We start from the raw sequence: 17,845 nt of genomic DNA on the forward strand, positions 1-17,845 counted from the left end.
TCTCTCTTGTAATTTTCTATCACATCCAGGCTGCTAGAAAATACAATTATTTAATTTGGGGGGGCCTTGGAAACACTATTCTGATGGTTACTTTGTTTTACCTGCAAAGACAAGTGCAGACAGTGACTGGCTCACAAGAATCATGTAAACATTAAACAAGAGCCTGATCATAACCTGTCATTGCCATCCTGTTCCATGTCAGTTGCTAAATAAACCCCAAAGCTGCAGTCAGAGCCATCACTGAAAAATCTGAGCATTTCCTCAGTTTCTGATTTGATTTAAGGATGGTGACCAGGTAACACCCAGTGTGCACAGTGGCTAGAACCACGTGAAAGGACTTGGTTCACAACTGCACACACAAGACAGGATTTTGAATTGGTGTTAGCATGTTCCGTCATACTTTTTTTAAATACTAATTTGTAAAGTTTATTTATCACTGAGCATTCATGTCATTGCCAAGAGCAGTGAGGGGAAAATGCACATCGCCACAGGCAAGAATTCTGACTTTTTTTTTTTTCCTTTACAGGCTGCAAAATACAAGCTGGCAGCTCTGCCTGTGGCAGGTGCAGTCATTGGTGGAGTGGTGGGGGGTCCTATTGGTCTCCTTGCAGGCTTCAAAGTAGCAGGAATTGCAGCTGCACTTGGCGGTGGGATTTTGGGCTTCACAGGTGGAAAATTGATACAAAGAAAAAAACAAAAAATGATAGAGCAGGTCTCTTCCAGCTGTCCAGAGCTTTCTCACCAAAGTGCCAAAAAATCCAGCTGAAGTATAGATTCATTATGGCCAGGAATAACAGTGTAGTAGCTGAGCTAATGACAGACTTGCAGCCTTATGCTTTATATACAAGGCTGAGTTGTGTGAATTTTGAGGACAGTTCTGCTCCTTGGGAGGGCTGAAAAAGTCGTGTCAGAATTTCTCTTTTCAGACACGGTGACATCAGTCTTTTGAAAATTATATGGATAACTTTTAATTACATAATTCTTAGGTAAGCTATATTCACAGCTGTAATAGTGGGTGACAGGTGCTTCATGCCAAATTTGCACAAAGTGTCTTGCAGACAATGCAAAGAGATACTTGGAAAATCCTAGTGCTTTCCCATGAATGCCATGAGAAGCTGGAGCTTTTATTGTAGTGCTCCAAAGAAAAGGAAATAAATGCCATCATTCTTTCACACTCATAGTATTTTAAATTTACCTTAATTTATCTGGATTCCCAAACTCTTCCAGTTATTCCCCAGGATATGACTGACTATGCCTGTTTAATAATACACAGGGAAGCACGTGCTGTTGTACAAAAAGGTGAGAATGTGAGTGAGCAAAGTGGAAAAAAGTTATGTATTTATCACATCAGCACTGGAAGCAGCTTCTCCCCTTTCCAGGCAAGGCAGTTGATTTGTAAACTCCCCACCTGGCTCAAAGTGTAATTGTGAATTGAACAGTCTAAGCAGCAACCCTGCAGCACTGCTACTGGAGGGTGATAATTTTCCATAGCTGTTCAGCTCCTTGGCTTGTGCTGAGAACACTCTACAGGATGAAGAGCCCAGCTCTGGCATTCTGCACCTGAAGCCTCCCACGTGGAAGCAGCACTTATTGCAGGATGTTGCCTTTGCTTCTCCTGGAGCCCAGAGCGCCCTGGTGGGAGAGCTGAACAGCTTCCCTGGAGGGCAGTGCTGCAGCCAGGCCCGCTCCCTCCACGGGCTGCTGTCCCTCAGGGCTGCTGTGAGGCCCGGGCCGGCAGAGGAGCAGTGAGGGAGGTCCCTTCACACCGGCAGTGCCAGCTGGCAGCCCCAGAGGTGGGGACAGGGCTGGAAATGTGAACCTGATAGAGCTTACGGCATAAACCACGCCTGTTTGGGCAGCTGCACTCCTGCATTGCTCTCCGGTGCCAAAACTTCTGCTTCCACCCACACTGCAGTGTAGCTGCTCAGCCTCTTCAAGATTTTGGGACATGCTGGGGAGCCTGTATGGGGTGAGATGCTGGCAGTTCTTTTGCTTGCTTTTTATAGTGGACACCTGTTATCTGACCCTCCTTAAGAAGCCTTTTGCTTCTGGAGCTTTGATTGTTAAATGCAAAAGTGTTAATGTGTTGTTATTGTTATATAATTGTACAATTGTCACATAATTTACTGTTCTGAACATGGTCCTACCTCCACCCTTTCAGGACACTTCCCACACTACTGCTGCTACTATTTGGGGGAACGGAAATTGAGGTTGGAAGCTGCTTTTTGAAGTTTTTAGATTTGTCAATTCATCCTGAGCTCTGCTTGAGTTGTTTTCTTAGATGCACAGTGAAGTCAGTATTGAGATAAGGCTCCCTAGCAGGGAACATGGTCCAGGGAAGTATACTATAGAAAGAGCTCCCTTTCAATAACCAGTACTTTGATATCATCACTGGAAATCACTGTCTGCTAATGACAGATGATGGGGTTTTGTGCCTAGAGACATTGTAAGCAACTGTTAGTTACAGCACAAATAACTTCTTCTAAGCAGTGCTTCCTTATTACTTTTAAAATACTGAAATTGCTATCAGCCAGAGCATTATGTCTATTTTAAGTAGGTCTGAGATTCAGGGAAACAATGTGTGCAAGAATAGTTTTCACAAGTAATTGCAGACATTGTCAAAACTGCATGTGTTAAAGCCTCAGTGCCTGCACTGGTAAAATCAGCTGGAGTGCAAAACATGACCTGAGTAATTCAGCTCATTTGCTTCTGACAGGCAAAAAGCCCTTTCCTTTCAATGCCTCTACTTCTGATGTAAACACAGTTAATGAGCTTGTAACAACTTCATAGCAAGGGTGTTCATTCCTTTGATATTTATTTTCTACATTTAAAGGAAGACACTAAGAAAAAAAGTGTTCTTAATCAAAAACTGGTTCATTTTTTGTATGATCTTCAAGTGTGCTCTCTGCTTTCCTGCTGTATGCTGTGAAACCTCGTGCATTTAAATGACAACAGCCACATCAGCAATGTTGTGGACTCCATCCTCTCCCCCCCAAACTGGAATAACGCCAGGACAATCTAAATTCATAAGACTGAATTCTGCCCCAGCTTATACAAATTCAGCTTGGTGTGCATTCATTTTATGAAATGTCTACTACAGAAACTATTCTTCCCCCTTGCATCCTTGTGGAAGCAATTTGAAATCATTGTGTACACACTAGATGTGGGAGACTGTTATTTAAGCTATGATATTTTAAAATAGGTGGATTATTTACATATGCAAAGAAACATCAGCATGTGAGTAACCAAACTAGCAATTAAATTGCTAGGCATGTTACTCAGAAGAATTGTAAGATATAAATAATTCTTTCAGATGAAATAAAAGTTTTTGCCTACGAGACTGGTTGGAGCATTTACTGAGAACACCAGGGTTTGTTTACTTTCAGCATCTAAAAGATTAATCCCTCCCAAATTTTACATTATTAAAATAATTGCACTACCAAGATACAAGAATCCTGTAATGAGTTCCCAAACACATACTTCAGCCATCAAAATATTTACATTGACTGAAATGAATAGAAGTTCCTAAAATGTCAGTAAATCCAGTAACTCATACACACACAGCGGCTCAGAAACGGACTCAAGTTCAGTGAAACACAGTTTGGAATGGTTTTGTTCCCTAAGGGGATAACACTAATATTTTTGACAGCTTCTCCTGGAAAAGCTGTAAGAAGTGTTAAAGGGAGTGGGAAGTTGAGCACCAAATGGTTAACACCACAGATGCAGATGTTCAGAGTGCAAGGGCTCAATTTGAAACACAACTTGGCTTTTGAGAAGCACTTGGCTTTCCCAGGTAAAGGCTCAAGTGCCCCTCAGCAGAATGGGCAAGCCCAGCTCAGCTTTAGCTGTGCAACCTCCTGCCTGCAAAGAGAAAAGGGACTCGAGCGCTGGTGCAGCTGGGTCAGTGGTCATCAAGAACTCAGGAGAATCAGGTCCAACTCCAATGAATGCACCAAAATTACTTGAGGATGAACTGTCATAAAACTGTTACATCTAACCCTCAGCCTAGTGCTGGGGATGCCAAAGCTCTGGGAGCAAGTCCTTACCCTCAAAAGCAAACTTGAATTAAGGAAGGGCAGAGGGGTCCCATCTCTTTCACTTCCTAGCTGAGAGCACCAGCCAGTGGACTGCTTGGGTGGATGATGATCAGCTCTCTTCAGAAAGAGAAGTTTAGATATCTTCCACCAAACAGCAATTATAAATCCCATTCCTCCAAGAATCTCAAGGAAAAATAGGAACCTCAGAGGGGTAAGGTAAGTACTTGCAGGTATCATGTAATAATTGACTAAAATTTCAGGTGCCGGAACTCCAGAAGTTGCATAATACAACCTGCAGATAATAAGTGCCAGCCTTAAAACCACACCCTGCTCACATCTTTTGATTTCAGCTGGAAGGCAGTATGACTCAGCTGCCAAAAATGCTTGATTTGTGATGAGATGGAGAATGGGGCAGGAGAAGACCTGGCTTTCAAGCATTTTATGTGCACTCCAAAATGCAGATTCACAAAACCAACAAAAAAGTATAGCTGTAAATAAAGCTTTGCAATATTGTTTTAGCTCCCAACTCTGCAGCTGCATAGTCAGCTGTAGCTTAGTGTAGTACCAGCAACTCTGTCCTCAGAAATGCTCCCTAGAAATCTGCTGAGCCTGGTGCTGCAGGGGCTTGAGTCAGGAGCCTGTCATGGGATCAACTTTTGCCACAGCTGCTCAGGACCATGTCACTGTGTCATGTCCTCTGTCAATAACTGAGCCAGTGGCATCAATCTGAGAGGCAAAATGGTCCTGAGCAGTGACTGCACAGGCTGGGGCACTTTCCTAAGTAAACCAGAACCCAGTGTTCCACCTGTGCAGAGAACAAACTTGCTTCCAAGGACACTGAGCCCTGGGGCCCAAGTCACAGACATACAGTCTGTGCCGTAAGGGTACAAATCCAGTAATCTCCAGCAATGCAGCACAAATCCAGAGATATTCTGTCCTCTCACAGTTACTGTATGTTTACCTCACCCAGCAGTTTGAAGGTTCATTGAGGAAAGCCCATAACAGAATGCCACAAGGAAAACGGTAATTCCTTCTTCAGAACAGAATTCAAAGAGTACACAATAAGTGAGGCACAAGCCAGGCAAAGAGTAACGGAAAATTTGCAATGGTTGTTTGAACAGTGTCTGCCAGGGAGGCAGCAAACAAACCCAAGATATCCAGAGACTAATGGTTACATACATACAGATAAAAATTTAGGACTGACAAACTCAGATACCAGTCCAGTCCTAGTCCTCTCTGATTCTGAAAGGTTTTTAACATTCCTGTCCCTTTACCACAACCTCGTGGGCAGCATAACAATCTGAGTTCCAGGAAATTGGAGCAGGTCAGTACAGCCCCTTCATTCAAAATACAGCCATTATCATCAGAACTTTTCCTCTCCTCACTTGGTATTTTAATATTCTGGATTGTTAAATTGCTTAGATATTTACAGCCAGTAAAGCACCACACAAGATTCTGTAAAACTTTAATTTATTCCCCTCCCAAGTATCCAGAATAGAAGACCCTCTTAAGTTGGAGAAAAATGTGACAAAGAAATAGATTACCAGGATAGCTGTTCACAGAAGAAGAAAAAGCACATACTACCAAGGTTACACAGAAAACAACCCAAAAGTCCTATTTAATGGGATAGTGCAAGTTAACAGCATGTCTCTGGCAAGGATACCTTCATTTGGATTATAAAAGTTTTACAGAGTTAGATCAAGAGTCTGGATGGGTCTCTGATATTTTACTATAGCATTAAGAATGTACTGTTTGAAAGATGCTGTACAGAATGACCCACCAAACAAATGTATTTACAAGCCTGGGGAGAAAAAAATTATTTTTCAGTTTATTCAAAATAAAAATACACATAGAATTATGAAAATATAGGTTTACTATTTCCACCACACAGAAGTCAATGCTGCTGTCTGAAAGGCTTGCAAGATTATTTCAAGTTTTTTAAAGTTCATCTTTTTCCCTCAATAAGGTGTACCTATGTTCACTGGGTGCCAGTTTCTGGAATGAGCTCTCTGGTGGGCTGCTTGCTAAATCCTGAATTGGCTGAAAAACAGAACAAACAGTAAAATTGTTTGTTAGACTAATAATCAGTCATCTCCATTGAATGAATTTATAGCATTATGGGAATGCAGAAATGTTGGGGGTTTTTTTGGAAGGTATGTTCAGAGTCCCAAGTAGGTGGAACATAGACACACATTAATTAAGCAATTCCAGTTAAGGATATTCCTTTTGCTGTAACATCTCAAGGGCAGTGCCCATCACATGAGTTTCTGTACAAGTCACACAGAAGTATTTCAAATGTACCCCACTGTGTATTTGCTTTAATCCACCACTGGCTTTGGGGACATTCTAGATTTACCTGCATGTGTTTTATGAGATATACCAGGGCAGAAGTGACTTCACTGCAAAAGCATTTTAAAATTGCTTTTCCATGGAAACTAAAAGAAAACACCCCATACAAAAATACATGCAATTCAAGGGGCATGGGTGACCCACGACAGCAGCCTCCAGTTTAGTGAGTGCCAATATTTATTTCCATTGCATCCACATCTTCCACAAGATGGCAGGATGCCATGCAGAGATGGCAAGGTAAACATCCCAGGTTTTGTGTGCATTTTTCAAGGCAGAAATGAGACAAGAGCGAGCCTGCAGCTCTGGTTCCTGTGCCCAGACGGGCAGGCAGCAGGATCCAGGGACTCCACAGGCTTCCTCCTTCCCTGGCCAAGCCTCCTCCTCAGGGCAAGTGCCTGGCCTATGCCTCAGTCCCGGCCCTCATTTCTGCCCCTCCTCCTGATGACCTGAATTCTGGTTGCTCAATGAATTTCTGAGAAACACAGGGAACTACAACTCAAATGAATTACTGCTGAGACAATTCAGCCCACGTGTTTTCACAGCCAGTCATGACAACATTCAAAAGCAGTCATTCTCTTGGCCAAGGCAAGCCCTCCAGGGCTTTCACACTTCTAAATCTTTTGAGCAGGGAAACAGGAGGCTGCACTCAATCGACTTAGAGCAGTGCCATCCTTACCACATTCCGCAGATGAGCAGGAAAAGGAGCCTGTAGCTATAAATAGTTTCTGTCCCTCAGCCATGGATTGGCCCAAGGCTCCCCAGCACAAGGGCACCAGGGCTCCTCTGGGACCAAGGTGGCTCTTTGAGCCCTGAACAACACCATGTATACCTTGAACAAAGTGTTTAAAAACAGTTCTTGCTTTGGAGGGTGCCCAAGCTAGAGAAAATGCTCCCTGACAGTTAAATTTGCACTTTTCAGCAGGACCCCAAGCTTGTGAGCTGAGTGGAGTATCAAGAAGATACAAAGGCTGATAGAGACACCATTAGAAGACTGCAGTGAGCAGAGGGAATTGAGACTGGTCATGTCCTTTCTTTTCTGACACTGAGGGCCTTCTGACTTTTGTCTGGAGAAGGATCTCGTAGTCGTGTTTTTGAAGAGATCCCAGAAGTGACTTCCAGGCATGTAATTACACAACATGACAAGGTTTGAGAAGAACCATGAGGAAATCAAACTGACAAGTGCAGCCTGTGAGCACTGCTAATGCTGTTTGTCAACCACATTAACAAAAGCAGTAATGCCTATTACTGCTCACCCATCCTTTCTTGATGCTCTAATAATTTCCCTCTGCTTATACTGGTAATATATAAAATATTCAATTGTTGTTTCCCATTAGAAGCACCCTCTAGTAGTGTGTTGTGTGGAAATAATGCAGCTATGATGGATTATCAGCTTTTGCACTGAAGTCACAGGAGAACCTAAGAGCAGCTCTGTGAAGTCAGAGTCATCCAGCCCAAGATCTCCTGTTTCAGTGGAGAAAAGAAATATTCTTATGCTCTTCCCTTATTCAAGGCAAAAAGTAGGCATATTACCCCTAATGCCTACTACCCCTGATACTCCCTTGCCTTTACCCAGAGAAGGTTGAGGAGCCAAGCAAAGGTGGTAATGTTATGCTTCTGTTAATAGATTTTCTCTTTCAAAAGACAGAAGTTAAAAGTACAAATATACCAGAAGGTACAGCTCTGACAAAGAGTAATAAAAAGGTCTTTACTAAATAGCCAAATGAAATGTATTTGCTGTAACCTTACCTGACCAGGTGCTACATCAGTTGGATCAGGGCCATGATGAAACTCTCTATGCAATTTTCCAGAATGCAAGTCTAGTACAAATTGCTTCAGTTTACCTGGAACTCTGGAACAGATTCAACAGAAACATCCACATGTTTATTACAAATTAAGTCCAAACACAGGAGATTTAAAGTGCACTGCTTAGAGTAGCCAACTCCTGTTTACCTAGCACACTATGCCTACTTTTAGGTGATTAATACAGGACAGGGAGCCACATGGTTTGCTAAGGTATCCCACAAGCTTCTTTTTCTTTCCACTGTCTCTTGAGAACACAGCAAGTATTTCATCTTTTCAATAACTCCCACAGAGCTGTACCAGCCAATAACTTCATTGTGAACTCCCTTCAGCTCCCCACTAACTGTAATGTAAGAGGGAACAGCAGGTTCCAAATGCACAGTTTACAGATACAAATGACACTTGGGGAGCACTATTGACAAAACATCTTTGAAAGGCTCTCTACTGCCTCAGCAACTGCACACACACCACAGATAAGCACTAAGAGGATATCAATGTAAATCTAATCTGAGATCATCTACTGTCACCCACAGCAAACGTGCTAAACTACAGCATCCAGTTTTATTTGTGAAATGTCAAGTTGACCAAAAATCTCAAAGGGAAGAGTTAATCTAGTAAGTATTAAAGATGAGATAAAAAACTAGTGTGGGCATTCCGCATGAAATCTAAAGGTAATGTGTGAATGGACACAGGTTTTGCAGGGAGTATTTCATGAAATTAATTACATGTAGGAAAGAGGAAGAAAGTGTGGTCAGACAAACTATCAGCAATATTTAAAATCATCAGAAAATGCTATGGATAAAATGCAGCAAATATTGATTCAGAGGGTATCATTACAGCAATGTCTGTAACCAATCAGTATTACACTGGTACTTTAAGAGGCCCCTTCCCATCCCAGATGAGATCATGAATTAGTACCAATGGAGAAAAAGGGGTTCATTCCAGCCTGGTTATAGGGACAGCAGACTTACTGCTCCCTGCTTTTCCTTGGGCTCCTGCCCCTGTTCTAGGGCAGACACATTGCTGGAGGCATTCTCCTCTCCTAATGCAGCAAGGGCACTTGGTGCCTGCAGCCTTGTGTAGCCCAGCCTGTTCTTGCTGAAGCTACAGCCCATCTGTTGGACACTCCCTGCTATCATTTCCAGCCTGGGACAGCAGGATGAGTAGGGCCAGGTGACCAACAGATGAGGATAAAATAGTGATGGTCTCATTTGCCTGCCAAGTGCCTATTCTCCAAAAAGACAATGAGCTCCCTAAGGAGAGAGGAAATCTTTTAGTAGCCCAGCTCTCAAAGTGCCACATCCAAACCCTGTTGGCTGCTGGCAGCACTGAGGTTACAAGAGACAGCCCGGAGCCAGTTTATCAGAGTCCAGAAGGTTACTGAAGTGGTAGATGAAAATCTCAGAATTAGGATTTTACTTGTTATTAAAAAATAAAACCACCATACAAAACCATCCAAGAAACAACAAAAACATCCAAACCACATATACACAAAAGAGTATCTTCCCAGGAGCTCCAAGCTCTTCCTGTTCCCAAACTGTGTTTTGCTATTTCTATGTATCAGCTAAATGTCCTAGAGTAAGGTTGAGTAATTATTTATCATTAGGCAACTGTCAACAATCCTGACATCTCTCTTTCAGCTTCATTTGTAAGTGACAACTGGTACACATCAAGCAAGTAGCTCTCATTATTCTGACAGTGTTTCACAGAAACTGAACATTTAAGAAACATAACATCAAAGTCTAAACTAAACATCTCTACTACCTCTCAGTGAGATGTAATTTGTTTTAGGGCTGTTTAAAAAATGCCAATAAAAGTAGAGGTTTTAAAATGCAAATATCCTATTTTTTTTTGCTGGGTTGTGCAGTGAATACAATCTTCTAATGAAACAGAAACACAGGGAGAAAAATAGTCACTTATCAAGAATTTCAACAGACATAGCTTCAGATTTGAAAAGCACTATTCAAGATACATCAGAGACAACATTTTATAGATAAGCCTGTGGAGAACTGCAGAAAGAAGCCAAGTTCAAACTCTCCTCCCAGATGTCAGTATCTCAGGTAGAAGAATGTCTCCTGGAACAGAAGAACTAAACATGATACTACATTGACACTGCATGCTAAGTCTGAATCCCTGGTTTTGACAAAAATGAAATACCCAGCCTAGACATCTAACCAGGAGTTAGCAGGCAGTGTATGTGCAGCTGCCTCCTTTGAGACAGAAACTGGAGGTTTTTTTAACACTCAACCAGAAGACAAAGACAGAGCACTTGTCTCAGGCTGCAAGTCCCTGAAGAGAACATTTACACATCTTCATTCCTTGACTGACCCATGCCGGACAGAACAGCTGCTCCCAAGGACAGAGCACCACAGTCAGGCTGAGGCAGTGAGGGTTATCCCAGCAGTATTTCACTAAGCACCCCAGTACTTTGCTGTAACATATTTTATCCAGATAAACATGCCAGTGATTGGCCATTTTCCAAGTTGCACAAGGAAAATTTCACAAATCCACACAACTATTTCTTTGCCAGCTTTCCAGGTGTAGACTAATGCAGGAAGGCTAGAACTGCACTGCAGGAAAACCCAAGCCAGCAGTCTGGGAATTATTACATGCTGCTTTTCACAGTAATCCCTGAATAACACAGTACTTCACATTCCATGAAGTATTTTTAATCTTTTATAGTTGAGATATCTAGATTGTTACTAAGAATGCCATGCCAGGCTTCAAATGCCTAACCATGGTGGAAAAGAATCTTCATAGGAGATTCTTTTCTTGCATAAAGTAATACAACTCCATTTAAACAATGATTTCATGTCAGCTCATCCTGCTATAAGGCTCTGACACTAAATTACACAGAGGCAGCCTTAGTGACACCAGATTTTCTCATCTTCCTACCACAGCACCGATTAAAGTATGAGCCTTTTCACTTGCTCTTTTCAAATAAAAATGCAGCAAGAAAAATACTTACGACAAGTCACTGAAGTCTGGAAAGACATACATGTGCCTGAAGCTATCAATGGCAATGACAGGGCAGTCTGCTGGAGTCTTCTGAATGTGGAGGAGTGGGTGCCTGAATTTGTCACAGTCAGCATGGAGGAAGTTTATTGTACCTTAACATTGTGAGCAGACAAAAACCCATGTCAGGATATTTTTATTACTATCATCTTGAAACCCATTTGAAACCACTTTCCTAAGTATTACAAAGGTGGAGATATTAGCTAGATACAACAGGCAAAACCTAAAAATAGGTCTGAATAAGCAACACCACCAAAAGAATAGCTTTTCTTAAAGTGGTATTTTTTTCCATATTACAAACTGAAGCTTTGTTTAATGCCCTCTCAAAACACATTAAGTCATTCAGACAAGAAGGATTTCTGAAAGTTACTTACTAATAAATTGTGCATCTATTTTAATAATTTCCAGAGGAGTTGGTCCTCACTGTCAAAAATGCATCAAGCCCTTCAGTCTCAAGAGCTTGAAAGCTACAATTCTGTTTGGCCTTTGCTTCCACTCCACTGAGTTGTCTGAAAAAAATTATACCAGTAAAATCAAGAAGTAGAGGGAACTACTACAAACCTTTTTCACCTATTAACTGCCGTGCAACCTCCTGCTGGAATTTCTCTAAACTCTCCAAGTCATCTTTCATGTGGAAAAGTATGAGAAAAGGAAGGCCTTCTTCTGTCAGTTCCTGCACAGAAAACAAAGGACAAACTAATTTCTTCCATTTCTTAAGGGCACCAAATTAAGTGATTCCACAATTTTCAAATTCAGCGAGAATTCCACTTTACAAAACAGGCAAAAGAGGAAGACCAAAGATGTAAACTGCTGACCCTTCTTCTGAGATACCCGAGTGATACAGTTAACCATGTTTCCTCCCTCTTATCATATACTACAGATAAAGGAGGAGAGTAAGTAATTATCAGCATTTTAGGAAGGGATACACTTTCATTGGAACACTTGTGCGAAAGAAATAACCTGATTCTGAGGAAACACAGCAGCTCCAGAGAAACCACAATAAGGCCTGAGCACCATGGTTGTTAAATGCTACAAAAAGCTGAGGGTGTACTCTAGAACCCAGTTCTAGCTTATTCACATAGTAAATTGGTGGTTTCTTAGCATAACACAAGAAGTGTCTTTGAATAATTCTATTCCCTCCTCACTAAAAGAGAGAAAAGCAGAAGCTAATGACACAGCCAGAGCAGTTATGATCAAGTGCTGCTCTCCTGCCAGGAACTGTGTCCTGACTGGTCATCCTTTGCTGGACAGGCAAACTTTAGCTCCTTGTATGAATCTATTCTTGCAGCCTTTTAAAGGCCTCTGCCCACAGAAAATACAGGATTGCCTTGAATAATTTATTCAGAATTTTCTTTTAATCAAACAAAACACAAACGCTTGCTCCAAAAGTGATTTTTGTCATCTCAACTCACTACAGCCTGATTGAAGAAATAATAATTTACCATCTAAGAAATGCCTACAGTTGTCTATCTTTCATTTCCACAAATGCATTTGTATAACAAGCAAGTGCTGCTATTGCTTTGATTCTAGCCTACATCAGCAGAAAAACTGTGCTTTTTGGGAAGGACAGCAGTGGCTTATTCTGCTACCAAATAGAAGGGTTTCTTCAGATATTTCCAATTTGCCGTAAGTTGAAGGAAAGACTTCCCCTGTCACTAGGCAGCCAGTTACACAGGGTTCATGAAATGACTCAACCAAGTCCATCAGGTAAGTTGAAGCATAGTTTTTTAAACAGAAGACTGCAGAGATCCCCATAACTTGAAATCCAAACTCTAAAACAACAACTAATCATATTTGCTGATTCTCATTTTTACACACACATTCAGCTGGGTCTCAGCCTCCTCTCCTACTACAGGATGGGAAAAAGTCTGTCTTGTACCACTATAATTATGGCTCCATTTCCCTCACTTCAGCAAGTGCATTTCCAGAGGGAGAACTCCTAAACAGCTTCATATTCTGGCTCTAAGGTGTTCTGTTGCTTGCAAGCAGCTAAAATGACAACCTCAGCAAGTTACAAGATCAATTCATCTCCAAACAGGCTTTAAGAACAGCTGGTGTGAACCTTGCTAATTTTAGCCCTTCTATAAGATACCTCCCTTTGTTTCCTGTGCTGTTCCAGCTTTCATACCATGTCTCACTGACCAGGCAGGACAAGTGGAAGCTCCCTCAAAAGGAGAGGGAGCTTCCCTACTGTGTTGTTTGGCACTGAGAAAATCAGAAGACTTTCCATTACATCTCAACTTCCCACATCACTTCTGTGTGCCTTTGAGGAACTTCTCACTGGTTCCAAACCTCACAGCTCAGCACCACCGTTGGATGACACAGGTTCACTGCAGTCATTTAACACAGAACTACACAGCCTGATTCCAGGTTAAACAGGGATTTCTTCTGAATGATATCCTGACACCAACAGCCTTTGCCAGTCAAGCACAGGAACTCAAATGGGCAGTCCTTGAGCAGAAAATCCTGCTTCAGAGCTCAATTACTGGGTGTTTAAAGTGTATTCTAGTGCCATCAATACAGTTTAACAGTCTTCATATTTTTGTCTTGTAATATTGTGCAGTATGCACAAAATGAGCCCATTTAAATAACTGTACAATCTCAGCATGCAGAAATATCTCAATTTTGGCATGTTTAAATTTGTTTGGGTACCAGCAACACTGAAATTTTGAAACAAACTTTGCCAGGCAAAATGTCACATTGCAATTGTAACTATCTGCCTAAGCAAACAGGAATCAAGGGTTAAGGGAACAACCAGAGAAGCCACAACAGAATGTGGTACAAGCTAACAGTGATGAACCTTGGCTTCCAAGGCTCAGAATCCTGTTTCACCATGGAAAAAGTACACTTGAGTATCTACCACACACTTCTAAAGATGTTAACATGTGACATCTTTTACATTTTGTGTTGCAAATGAAGAATTAAGATTTGTTAACTATCAGAGCTTTCCAACAAAAGCTGGCAGGATTGACTAGAAGGCCTAAGTAAAACCACCCTGTCCCTCCCTCTGCCATGAAACCTGAAGTGCTGCATGTGCCCAGAACAGCAAATTCAAGATAAAAAGAATTAAATGTGCAAACTGTGAATGAATCACAACTGATTCTCTGGTTTCTCATCCAGTATGGACAGTGTACCATTATTTGTGATAAACCTTGGCAGATTTTCTAACAGATTCTGTACCTACGTACAAATACTCCTTTTGAGATGCTACAACCTTGATAATTTTCTAAGGACTTTTTTTCACGTTATTTATTTTACAAAGAACAAAGTAAAATATGGAATTGGATATGAACAAAAGAAGAAGCTACAAAAGAAAACAAAAAAGCCTTGAAAGAAATAATAATGATGAGAAGAAAAGATGTTTAAAAACAAACTCCCAAATTCTACCTGACAAATTGCAGTCAAAAGAAGAAAAGCATGGGAAACAACACGTGAAACTAAAAAGATTAAGCTACCAGTGCTTTTACACAGATTGAAAATAAAAGCCCCACATGGTTTTCATTACCATTGCCAGAAGATTCCATGGTCAGCCACCATTTAATGTGCTTATTTATCTGATAATGCTTTGGAAGTGGTTAATACAGTAATATTTTTCTACCACTCACATTAACATCAGTGGGAGGGAGCTGGGGATGTTTAGCCTGGAGAAAAGGAGGCTCAGGGGAGACCCTGTTGCTCTCTACACCTGCCTGAAAGGAGGCTGTGGCCAGGTGGGGGCTGGCCTCTTCTCCCACGTAACAAGTGACAGGAGAAGAGGAGATGACCTCAGGTTGCACCAGGATAGGCTTAGATTGGATGTTGGGGAAAACTTCTCCATGGAAAGGGTTGTGAAGCACTGGAACAGCCTTCTCAGTGAAGTGGTAGAATCACCATTCCTGGAAGTGCTCAAAACCACGTGGATGTGGCACCTGGGGACAAGGCTTAGTGCTGAGGACAGTGGTGCTGGGTTAACTGCTGGACTCAATGATCTTAGAGGTCTTTCCCAACCTTAATAGTTCTGAAATGATAGCTGCTTACTTTGGTAGTGTATAAATCTACAACAGATCTGCCTCCAGTGAATTTCAGGAGTAACCAAAAGGCTCCTAAAGAATGAAAAGACATTATCTGACAGCCATTTTCTGTCTAAACCAAAATACACAAAGTTTTTTGATGTGGAATAGGGACCTTGAAAGAGGCATTTTGGTTTCAAGAAAGAAACCCCAAAAATAGAATAGCAGAAAAAGTCTTACCTCTCCATTTTCAAATGTGATTTCTCGAACTAGTGGTACACATTTATCTTGTGTCCATGCATAAATCAAATCAAAATTGGTTAGTGAGCCTAAATACACCATATCTGGAGCATTTTCCTGTTGAAAAGAAAAACACAGTAGGATGAGAAACAGTAAAAATGACATTGCTGCCTACAAAGATTAGCTACTCAACATAAAATTACAATATTCATACAAATATTTAAAACAAATCTTACACCAATATTCAACCTTGTGCATGCAAGATTTCTATTAAATGTGTGATAAAAGTACAAATGGAAAATAAATATTAAATATAATTTATGCAGTCAATTCCATTTTATAAGACAATTTATAAATAATGGGAGATACTCTGTTTCCAGATTAGGGATGCTTCAAGTAAAGGCTACTTAGATTTCTGCTAGGCTGAGAAAAAATCTCTCCATACCTACACTAAATGCAGATAAGTGAGCTGCTTCAGTGAATGCTGACAGTTACACAGACTCATCAAAACCCCCTCCTAATGTCCTACAGGACTTGAAACTGGTATTTTACATTTGCTTTGCCAAAGAGATATGAATAAATAATAATTTTCCTTTATTTGCTAGTAGCTTTAACTTGTAATTCAGTGCTAGCATCCTTTAATTTAATTACAATTTTGGTTAACGTGAAGTGAAGCATGACTTTGCAAGCTGCGGTCATGATTAAGCACACCTTAATTCAGAAATGCCATATAAATTAGCTAACTCCATAAATACTGTTGTTGGAAAAAAATAAAAATGCTTTCAAACTCCCTTCCCCCTCAGGTCCATTTGCATCTATTTTCTCTTTTGTAAGCAGTTCTTTTCATACAGTAAATTTGAGAAAGGAGCAGAGTTTTAGATAGTATGGCTCTATAAAGCAATTCTTGCAGGTTTTCTTCTGTACTGAATTTTCCTTCCAGTAAAACTATGTTTATGAGAGTTTGTTAACCCACAGTTAATTTTATTAATTTTTTTTTTTAATTAACAGAAGAGCTCTTAACTCTTGTGGACTAAGGCATACAAACAATTAAGTATAGACAGTCATAAAAATACACAGTAACTGTCACTTGCTTTGAAAAACATGAAGTGTACCAGCTTCACAGATTTTAAAGTTCTACAGAACACACATGATATGTTGACTGAATAAAAAAAAAAAAAAGAAAGATTAAATTTTTTGAATGGATATTTCAAACTATAGGTTTAGGTTCTGTGCATTAACTGTTAACATGTGAGACTGATCTTTTTCACTAACTCAGGAACACTAATTTCTATTATCCTATTCCTCACAATATTCAGTGATGGAATAAAACTAAGATCTGAGATGCAGTAACATACTGAATGATCTGAATACAGTCTCCATTTGTTTGTATTCACATATAACCACAAAAATCAAAATAAAATACATAGTTACACTTACCCCTGGTGGCTTGTAGATTACATTGTCTCCGCTAATTCTCTCTGCTTTTGAAATAGGCCTACAACAAACCAACCGGTCAGCATGTCTTGGTGCAGACAAATAAAATAACTGAGATACCAAAATTCATGTTTTAATGTTATATCCTTTCCTTACTTCTTTTTTTAACCCCTTCAAATTTTGAGAATTACAATCCTTAATTTTTAAAGTAAACTGTAAAGTGACTCCATAGAAACTTGGCCTGCCTGGATAAGAGGGCATTAAGGGACTCAGCAAGATGCATCCCTAAGATCAGAAGTCTGGACTAAAGGCAACAAAGTGACAAGTGATAAATGCCAGGACAATTTTGGGTAAAAACTATCAAAGAATTTAAGAAAAAATCTTGAGGAAGCAAAGAGGAAGGTGGATTCTTGTTTGCATTTACTCTTCCTATTCCACAGTTTACACTAAGAATTTACATTTCCTCTACCCTGACAGAGAAGGGCTTTGAGGTGTTCTGTAGGAAAAAGCAATGAGAAAATGGAGGGCAAGTGAGCCCCCAGTGTCCATTTTACCCTCAGAACACATCTAGAGAGAAGACACAGCATGCAGTTCCTGGCCACTGATGATACAGCAAGTGTACCTCTAAGATATACAATTCCTCCTTGCTATTCAGCTTACTACCTCACCTTGGTAAGTTCCTCTCTTGCCTTTAGAATATTTTACCCCAAATCACAGCAAAGTGCCCTGAAAGCTGCTGGTTTGTGCACCAAAATTATCATCTCTTATTCAAGTAAGTTGGAACAGCTGTGCATCCAATGAAGGAGATAGAGAAGTAAGAGAAGTCAAATTATCTGAATTTACTTCACTGCAAGATGAGCTACATCTTCCAGGGGGATCTGAACAATTTAAAGTGCCAAGAAAACTACAGATACCATAAGGCTGAACTCAAAGTACCTATGCTTTATTGATTTCTTTTGATCCAATTATCTTTTCTTATCA

The 17,845-nt window shown here is 40.6% G+C and overlaps 2 protein-coding genes across 3 annotated transcripts in view; one reads left to right on the forward strand and one right to left on the reverse strand.

Moving 5' to 3' along the window:
* STX17 (syntaxin 17) overlaps positions 1 to 5,164 on the forward strand; it is a 28,427-nt gene extending 23,263 nt beyond the window's left edge. For both annotated transcript variants that reach the window (XM_054284656.1, XM_054284657.1), the window contains exon 8: positions 527 to 5,164. In XM_054284656.1, coding sequence (XP_054140631.1) covers positions 527 to 766 — 240 coding nt within the window. In that variant the 3' untranslated portion in view covers positions 767 to 5,164. The remainder of the gene's footprint in view (positions 1 to 526) is intronic.
* A 326-nt stretch (positions 5,165 to 5,490) lies between these two features.
* Positions 5,491 to 17,845, reverse strand: part of ERP44 (endoplasmic reticulum protein 44) — a 47,503-nt gene continuing 35,148 nt past the window's right edge. The window contains exons 7-12 of the mRNA XM_054284659.1: positions 16,868 to 16,925; positions 15,431 to 15,547; positions 11,763 to 11,874; positions 11,155 to 11,296; positions 8,133 to 8,235; positions 5,491 to 6,077 (exon numbers count right to left, since the gene is read on the reverse strand). Of these exons, the coding sequence (XP_054140634.1) occupies positions 5,976 to 6,077; positions 8,133 to 8,235; positions 11,155 to 11,296; positions 11,763 to 11,874; positions 15,431 to 15,547; positions 16,868 to 16,925 (634 nt within the window). The 3' untranslated portion in view covers positions 5,491 to 5,975. The remainder of the gene's footprint in view (positions 6,078 to 8,132; positions 8,236 to 11,154; positions 11,297 to 11,762; positions 11,875 to 15,430; positions 15,548 to 16,867; positions 16,926 to 17,845) is intronic.

Source organism: Melozone crissalis, unplaced genomic scaffold, assembly GCF_028551555.1.
Source record: "Melozone crissalis strain CALT ecotype California unplaced genomic scaffold, PUWL_Pcris_2 ptg000042l_1, whole genome shotgun sequence".
Lineage (NCBI taxonomy): Eukaryota > Metazoa > Chordata > Aves > Passeriformes > Passerellidae > Melozone > Melozone crissalis.